Source organism: Phoxinus phoxinus (genome assembly GCF_949152265.1).
Source record: "Phoxinus phoxinus genome assembly, chromosome: 17".
Classification (NCBI taxonomy): Eukaryota; Metazoa; Chordata; class Actinopteri; order Cypriniformes; family Leuciscidae; genus Phoxinus; species Phoxinus phoxinus.
In genome coordinates this window covers 25,988,712-25,997,893 of record NC_136892.1, presented here as the reverse complement: position 1 = coordinate 25,997,893, position 9,182 = coordinate 25,988,712, and the positions used below count along the sequence as shown (strand labels likewise).

The window sequence follows — 9,182 nt, the reverse complement described above, 5'->3', positions numbered from 1 at the left end:
TTTTTTACTAGTGGGTGCAGGACACTATAGTTCATTTATGTAAGTGAGGATAGAATAAATAAAGTAAACTGTGACATACTGTATTATACCCAAATGTTATTCATAACGTGGACTACCATTTATGTTTGCTTTTTAAATTTCGTTGTGTTGTGCACTACTGGGCCACCGTAGTTTTATATAGTGTAGTTATAAATAGTGTAACATAATATACATGACATTGTTAGATTGGATGACGTCATCAGAACTTGTCATACTTTGACGCACCTGGTTAAGAGTTATGTAGGGTTATGTAACATAACCCTTAACCAGGTGCGTCAAAAGTATGACAAGTTCTGATGACGTCATCCAATCTAGCAATGTCATGTAACAATATCCATTAAATTCAATTACCGGAACGACAGATGAGAAAAAGACAAAGCTGCAGTAAAACATTAACCAACAGCATCATCCGATTTAAAAAAAAAAAAAAAAAAAAAAAAATCACCACATTTTTTATGAGTAAAAAAAAAAAAAAAAGTCAGGTCTTAAGATTCTACAAAAAAGGCAAGAAATTACATCTCATAAATTGGTGGTCTAAAAATAATCAGTAAAATTCACATTAGAGACCGAAGCGTAAAACACTGCCATACGTCACAATCATTGGCTCACTTTTACCCGTTTAGTTTATTTACTTCTCCACACCTTATTTTCTGTGACTGTCTCTGGCAGTTTACACAAACATGAAAATTCAATAGGCTAATTATTTACTCTCCTTGATGTCGTTTTAAAGCTTTATTAGTCCTACCTTATGTTTTTTGGAACACAAAAAAAAGAGATAAAAAAATGTCCCGCTTGAGAGATTGCCCATTTAGTGGCAGAGAATGGTGACTTTCATCAAATTTATTTTAAGAGGCTGCAAAGGTGTCATAAAAAAAACCCATTCAACTCATTCCGTAGGCTATATTCCAAATGTTCTGAAGGTATACAATGGTTTGAAAAACAAACAAAAAATTTAATGATTACCCAAAATAGCCCACTGGGCGAGTGACCTTTAACCAGTGGAAAACCCCCGGAATTGGCAACACTGTCCCTTGCATGTGTTGTAATCTTCTAGTAACGTCACATTGTCCTTCTATAGGGTGTTACTGTAAATACATTGCAGGTTTGATCACAACATAAAGATGGACTAAATCAGTTCTAAAGAAAGCAAACACCGTCAACACACCCAAAAACAATGTATCTGAGCCCCTATCATCATTACAACTTTATTTGCATAAAGACTTTAAGAACAGAACATTCCCAACTAACAAAACCAACAAAAAGGGCTTGTGTTTTTTATTAGTTTTATTTTTTAAAGAGTAAAAATCCCTTCTTGAAAATACCATCCTGCCACAATTAATAGTACACAACATCTTTGAGCACTCTAGAAAAACCTGTCCGGATCCGTTGAAGATTTTATGAGCAAAAAAACATGGAAGACACCGTTGGGTTTAAAAGTCATATTTTTGTTTCTACTGTCAGCCATGGGAGCAATTTGAGCATTTTAAAGCGAGTCCTGATGTTAAGCAAAATGTCAATTTGACCCCCGATATCAAGTGGAAAAAAACTTTAGCAGTGAAACATGAAATCGTCCAAATTATTTCCCAAGGCTTTTGTGATGACAACAGGCCAATGGCTCATTTAGTGTTTGCAATATAATTTTTAGTTATATTCAAGAGCATCCTTGTAAGTGCACTTGAGGAAACAAACTACAAAGAAAAAACACCTCCCACACAAACCTTTTCTTGACTAGTATCATCATACAAACATACAACAGCATTCAAAAGGCATCATAATCATACCCATAATCTGCAATTCCTTACAGGATTCCCTGTACTGTAAACGATGAATTCATAACCTACTAGTGTCTCAATAGATCCTCAAACAGCAATAGACGGTCATGTCTGTGAACCGGAAGACTGTAGAGACCCCCAGTTAAAGTATGGAAAAAATAAAATAAAAAATAGTATATGGTATAATATTTTTACTGTGGGAAAAATTATATCACAACACCACACCAAAAATAGATCACCGAATATAGAACAATACACACGCTTTCCGTACATACATGTTCTATCAGTCACAAGGAGACAAAACATCATTCGATTTATTTTTGCTTTGCTTTAGGAGAGGAGGAGGGGGGGGGGGGCTCTAAAAATACATGTTTAAGTGTCTCTGTGCAGTTATATATTTTTTGCATTTTATTCCGTGTCCACCATAAAATATATTTCTTGTCCGAGCAGCTCCCTTTAATGGTTTCTTGTAATAGGGATGAGGAGACGCACCATAAATCTGAGAAATAAATCACAAGAATAAAGTAAAAACAGTTAAAACCAGTCAAAAATAGAATACATAATAAATAATATAATTCAAAAGTTTGGGGTTGGTAAGATGTCAACCAAGGCAGCATTTATTTAATCAAAAATACAGTAAAAACATAAATATTGTGAAATATTACTACACTTTAAATGAACTGTGTGTTAATATATTTGAAACTTAATTTATTCCTGTGATTTTCAGCATCATTACTCCAGTCTTCAGTCACATGACCTTCAGAAATAATTCTAATATGCTGATTTGCAGCTCAAGAAACATTTCTTATTATTATCAATGTTGAAAACAGTTATATGCGTAATATTTTTTGTGGAAACCAAACCGCAATATATATATTTTTTTCAGTATTCTCTGATAAACTGAAAGTTCAAAAGAACAGCATTTATTTGAAATGGAATCTGGAATTTACTGTGACTTCTGATCAATTTAATGCATCCTTGCTGAATAAAAGTATTATTAAAAAATAATAATAATCTTACTGACCCCATACCTTTGAACAGTAGTGTAAATATAAAATAAAAACCTAAATTGAATTAAAAAAGGGTTTGTAAAGACACTGACGTGCAATCTATCGGTTTCCGCCCTTCGTGGAAGATGAAGGCACCACATCTGAGCTCACTTTACCGGGCAGCTGTTCCATGGCTGAAGAATCTTCTACGGACTGTTTCTGGGACACAAAATCAGACTTTTAAGTATGCAAACCAAGCATGCAAACATTTCAAGCATATGGCTGGTGGCTTTGTGGCATAACAGCGCTACATGTGTGCAAATGAAATAATCAGGTGTCCGGATGCTGTATGACTCCTCAGCAGTGTATAAATGCGAAGCCTTTGAGTATCAGGCCAGCTACAGTGTTCAAACAAAGCAATCCTGCCATCTTTTTGGATGAATATGCAATTATACAGCCATGTGATAGCGTTTCAGCTGATGGAGTGGTGACCGAATGGGATTTTTGTGTTTCTCCATGCTGCCGATCATGAGCCAAAGCTACTGTATAAGAACTAAATTCATGCATTTCAATTCATATAGAACCTACCTTTGGCTTAGACTTTGGTTTGACCCCCTTTGCCTGTAATCAGATAGAGACCCCGGATATAAACTGGCTTGAACCAGTATAAAGGGTCTGGGGGGAAACCCTGGTGCTCATACAGTAATAGCATGCACAGATATTTCCTAATTTTAATTTTCTATAAAATTCCGATGTGCTCCAATAGGAAAAGAAAATATTCATGACTTTTCCAAAAAAAGGGAAAAATATAGAGACTGATTACAGAAGTCAGAAAAGAGAAAGATGAAAAATGTGCCTTCACTGCCTCAGAAACACCCTCGCAGTGGCGTTAATTTGGACTTTGACACAATGTATAGCACCATACATGTTTTTCCAACGTTTTAAAAATGAAAATGTGACAAAAACATGGAAATGCATCATCACGGCCTGTGAAAAGTCTCCATAATGCCAATTGATCTGTGGCCTGATTCTTACCTTTGGTTTGGTGTCTTTGGCTTTGGGGTCGGTCAGGTTGGGAATCAATTTGCCTGCCAGCTGATCCAAAACTGGACCTGATGCCTGTAAACGAAGACAATAGAAATAATCAAACACAGTACTTGTGTAAAGAACTTAGAGGGGTGTTTAGTTATGTATGCAGGTTTGTTTGTGGTACCTTATGGGTTGGCGGTGTTGGTTCAGGGGTGAAGTGTCGGGCATCGGGTGCAGAGGGCTTCATGGTCGGTACGTCAGAAAAATCACTAGACAGCATGTCAAGGGCCGTTTTGTCATCGATAAATGTCTGAGAGATGGACAGGCAAACAGTCAAATGAAACAGAAATTTGTATAATTGAAGGTAATGTTAATTAAAGTTGTATATATTAGAGCTGCATGGTTAATCGTTAATAGATCGCAATCTTGAATTAAACACCCATGTGATCTTATTCCTAAATGGCAACGATTCGGCTATATCTATTAAACCTTTGAAAAGTACGATCACAGAGGAACATTCAAATCTGCATTGTCGCTGCCACTGAGCCAGAGAGAGCAGTTCATGAAACAGCTTCACAAACAAAAAGAAGTATTTTCAACCACACTGTCTTACAATAATTCAAATGATCAGAGAAGTACTGGGATACAAGTTTATAGTTCGGATCGAAATAGAGAAAATCACCTTTTGAAAGTAACGTAACGTTACGCCAGTGGATGGCAACAAGTGACTGTTAAAAAATTTATTTGTCAAAGAATCATTCAAGAGATTCATTTAAAAACACGGATTCATCCAGTAATGAAACAAGAGCGAGTCATTAAGTCAAGTAAATTACACATTATTTTATTTAGTTGTTTATTCATAATCGTGGGGAAATCATGATCTTTCTTATTACAGTATTAGTATTATAATACACATACACACACACACACACACTCATTAAGTACCTGCTTTGGTTTGACGTCTTTCGGCTTTGCGGCTTCAGATGCCTGTGGAGAAGACTGAAGAACAAGTGGAAAATTTGTCACATCTTTAGTTTTAATACATAATATTTTATTTGATACATAATGGAGAAGCAGAAGTCACCTTGCGGCCTTCCTCTCTGAACCTATGATCTGGTGGAAGGGTGTCGTCTCTCTCTCCTGGTTTACTCACTTTCTCCTCCTTTATATCCTTTTCCTGTGGCGGGAAGAGAAAAAGCAGTACTGTCATAATATATTTTATATGATCATATTTTGCCTTTAAGAAGTCTGTGAAAAGATACACTACTGTTCAAAAGTCTGGGGTCAGTAAGATAATCTTCAACCGAGTTTTTCCTAACACTGGGATACTACGGAAGCATATGCAGACACAGAGCGGCAGGCACCGCACAATACCAGGAAACACAAGGTTTGGTGTATCATCTCACATTGATCTCTTTAACAAATAAAAATGATTTTACATTTTTTTTGGCACCGAAGAGGAAGGTGGGGTGCTGTTATGGTTTGTTTTCATAGTGCATCGAACTCTTATTCTCAAAAGATCAAGGAGAATTATGTTTTTTTTATTATGACCCATTTAAAAGGCAGATGATGTCTATACCAAATTCAAAATGTCCTACAATCGGTTGTTGTAGTTTTATGGTAATGGCATTTTTCAATTACAGAAATAAGTAGTGCTGTAAGGTCATGTAATCGCATCTGATTTGGTGTGAGTCGGCCTTGATTCTGCTTGGTGCACAGTTGTGTGTATGGAGAGTGGACAGACACAGTTATTAAAAGGTGTGTTACCTTAACGATGGCTTTAGGCGGGACAGGGGCAGGCTCAGGCGCTGCTTTTATGTCTCCCAGAGTGTCTGAGAGGGCATCCAAAGCTGATGAGGTACTTTCTGACAACTGCCCCAAAAAGTAGAAGAGAAAATCAGTATAAAAAGGAAAGTATGAACATGTGTAATATGTGAAAATATGGATAAACTAGAAATGTACCTGTCTGCCAGCGTGTGGAGGGACAGAGACAGCAGACTGAACTTTAGATGCAGAAGACGGAGCGACAAAATCACCAGCAAGAGCATCTAAAGCAAAGTCTGAAGCTGAACCTGAAGGCTAAAGAACAGAATGAGAAGAGAGATGAGAGAGGTTTAAATAAACATTGAGATGCTATTGAGATTAAACATACAGTACACTACCATTCAAAAAGTGTGGGGTCAGTGAGATTTCTTCTTCTTTTAAATTGATACTTTAATTCCGCAAGAATGCATTTAATTGATCAAAAGTGACAGTAAACACATTTATAATGTTACAAAAGTTCAAATAAATGCTGTTCTATTCACGGTTGTATTATGGTTTCCACAAAAAATATTAAGCAGCACAACTGCTTTCAACATCAATAATAATAATTAATGTATGTGAATGTTCGTGAGTCTCACCTTAACAGGAGTCTTGGCGGAAGTACAAACAGGGGGCTTGGCAGCAGATGGGACAGTGGGGGTGGTAAAATCACCAGACAGAATATCCAGAGCGTCAGTAGTGTCTAGAGAAGGCTGGGACAGAAGAAAGCATCCACCAATCAAATCACAAGAACAGTGACCAATCATCACACACCCATGAGACACAACAATAAGATCAATGTCACTTAATGCTAATAACTGTGACAGCATATTACCTCTTTTGCAGGAGAAGGATATTTACTGAGGTCTTCCTCTGAGAATCTGTAAGCTGGTGGGAGTGTGTCGTCTCTCTCCCCGACACGAACACCCTTCTTGAATGTCACGTCCTTCTCCTGCTCAAAAAAAATTCAATTATTGAAAAAAGTAAAAAATTTTTTTAGAAATGATATCTATGCCATATGTAAATTAGTAAAAGACAATAAAAATCAAAGAAGAGTCGTGACTCTTACATGAACAATGTCCCCAGGTTTGAGTTCAGGTAGTTTTTTTGGTGGTTCTGGAGCACCCAGTGTGTCGCCCAGAGCACTGAAAGGGTCCTACACATGAGAGAGCAGGAGAGAAATAGAGAGAGAGACACATAAAAAATGTACAGGGTACAGAAAGCTGTATATCAGTTCTAATATTAAAACAACATATACTCCTGATATGACCAATTTCATATATTTCCGTGACTAATGTGAATATATCTTTTTTTTTTTTTTCGTCCAGGATTTGCAATACCTCGTCTGTCTCTGGTTTTTGGGGAGGGCCTGGAGGGATAGGAGCAGCCGAAGAAACCTGCGGCAAGAATAGAATAGAATATAAATATTTTGAGTGAAAACAAATACTGGAAATACTGGACAGAGTGCAATAATAGTTGAGATTTGAATCAAGCATGTCTCCATCCACCTATTTTTATGCTAAAACAATCTGAATGGAAATGCCAAGATGTGCATAAATTCTAAAAATGTGCATAAAAAAAAAAAACGTATGTGCTCAATTGAGGCGAATAATTTCTTTTATCCAATAAAACGACATTTACCGAATAAATCCCTCGATGCGCAACTGAAGACTCAAGTGACTTTCCCTCAACAAAGGATGTGATTGGATAACTGGACTAACCAGTGGACCGGTTTCATTGGACAGCATCTCAAATGTTGGTTTGGTCACTGAGCCAAAGTCTGTCATTAAAACGGTTGGGTATAAGGACCACCCGGAACTTACACTATAGCGTTACCCGACTGCAGCAACTTTCATTTTTATAACAGATATTTTGCGGCAACTTCCCAGGAAGTGACGATCTTGTTCTCTTGAACACATGGGATGGAAACGCTGCTTTACTCGCAAAGGTTTTAAATGTTTAAAGTTAAATTCACAACTTTGGATAGAAACAAAGCTATTGGCATTTGATGGTACCTTAGAAGCAGACTTTGAAGGAGCCACAAAATCTCCTGCCAGAGCATCCAGTGCTGAAAATTCATCCACTTTATGCTAAAAGAAGATTAGAAAGACAGAAAGCAAGCAGGTTAATATGTGCAAGACACACACTAACACTAATTTATTTGCATTATCACAAAGCATTCTGGAAAACTTGCTTAAATCGCAGGCAGCCACCTGTCGTCAAATGTATTTATATGTACGCTGTACTGTACTATTGACCATTTTCCCAATTCTGCCAATTTCATACATAGCTGTGCTAGCATCATAACTTTCGTCTCACTCCTCGGTCACTAACTTATCCAATAATAAAGCAATTTCAAATCAAATCAATATTTCATGTACATTTTTTGAGCAAATAGTAGTGTAAAAAGTGGTATAATGTACAGTCAGCCATCATCATATCATAAACAAACACAGTAAACGGCCTACCTTGGGAACGTCTTTAGTCTTCTCAGGAACCCCAGCAGGCTTCTTTGTGTCCTGATTTAAAAAAATACCAGTGTTTAAAGAACTATTTGAATGCTTAAACCTATAACGCAATAATATTAGTTACTGTTATGTTAACATAAAATAATCACACACAAGGAAGAACAAAAGGTTAAAAGATACAGGACAGAAAGCTTTCCTACCTTGGGAACGTCTTTAGTCTTCTCAGGAACCGCAGCGGGCTTCTTTGTTTCCTGATTCGGAAAATGACCAGTGGTTAAACAACTGTTTGAATGTTAAAGGTTGTGTAGGTAAGAATTGTCTAAAGAACTTTTTTTCAAATTGGCTTAAACTGTCTTTATATACCGATACATAATTAAAATGTAAGTACTTTGAAAAAGAGAGTATAAAAATTGAGTGACTATAGTGTATTTAATCTTCGAAAAACACTGCTCATTAATTCCATTCAGGACGAAACAAGTGATTGGCTTGCGCGACTGTCACTCTCCGTCGCCATGACTACCGCCGCTATTATTGGCTCTGCCCACGTGCGCGCAGTCGCGCACCCGTTTTTAGGTGGGAGTGAATGGAATTAATGAGCCGTGTTTATTGAAGATTAAATACACTAGAGTCACTCAGTTTTTTATACTCTCTATTTCAGAGTACTTGCATTTTAATTATGTATTGGTATATAAAGACAGTTTAAACAAATTTGAATAAAAGTTTTTTTAGACAATTCTGACCTACCCTAACTTTAACTAATGTTAAGTTTTTATAAAATATCAGCTTTTTTTGAGGAGCAACAAAATGTGGAATGGAGGCTTTAACAACATGTGAGCAGTGTTGGGGAAATTGCGCTACTCTTTATTATTTTTTAATAACAAAAAATTACATTTTTGGCAAATGTAAAGGCCCTTTCACACCAAAAGTTAAACGAATAAGCCTCGGGCTGAAGGAAATGCAAATTCACTCCTGTACAGTGTAGAGCGCAGCGCAAACAAACCTTTCAGCTGTGCTGCCATTCTGGATCGCAGAAAAATAAGTTACGGTACTTGGAAAAAAAGTACCGGTAATCTGATTATGTA

The 9,182-nt window shown here is 36.7% G+C and overlaps 1 protein-coding gene across 42 annotated transcripts in view; it reads right to left on the bottom strand.

Moving 5' to 3' along the window:
• Positions 1-1,230: 1,230 nt before the first annotated feature.
• cast (calpastatin) overlaps positions 1,231-9,182 on the bottom strand; it is a 39,846-nt gene continuing 31,894 nt past the window's right edge. For 29 of the 42 annotated variants that reach the window (XM_079586692.1, XM_079586710.1, XM_079586687.1 and 26 more), the window contains 16 exons: positions 8,301-8,351; positions 8,101-8,151; positions 7,648-7,722; positions 6,973-7,029; positions 6,702-6,788; positions 6,468-6,584; positions 6,232-6,345; positions 5,792-5,908; positions 5,597-5,701; positions 4,914-5,006; positions 4,775-4,828; positions 4,014-4,139; positions 3,836-3,919; positions 3,389-3,421; positions 2,914-3,019; positions 1,231-2,310 (listed from right to left, as the gene is read on the bottom strand). In XM_079586692.1, the coding sequence (XP_079442818.1) occupies positions 2,921-3,019; positions 3,389-3,421; positions 3,836-3,919; positions 4,014-4,139; positions 4,775-4,828; positions 4,914-5,006; positions 5,597-5,701; positions 5,792-5,908; positions 6,232-6,345; positions 6,468-6,584; positions 6,702-6,788; positions 6,973-7,029; positions 7,648-7,722; positions 8,101-8,151; positions 8,301-8,351 (1,263 nt within the window). In that variant the 3' untranslated portion in view covers positions 1,231-2,310; positions 2,914-2,920. The remainder of the gene's footprint in view (positions 2,311-2,913; positions 3,020-3,388; positions 3,422-3,835; positions 3,920-4,013; positions 4,140-4,774; positions 4,829-4,913; positions 5,007-5,596; positions 5,702-5,791; positions 5,909-6,231; positions 6,346-6,467; positions 6,585-6,701; positions 6,789-6,972; positions 7,030-7,647; positions 7,723-8,100; positions 8,152-8,300; positions 8,352-9,182) is intronic. The other 13 variants (XM_079586719.1, XM_079586706.1, XM_079586720.1 and 10 more) reach the window with 1 other exon arrangement.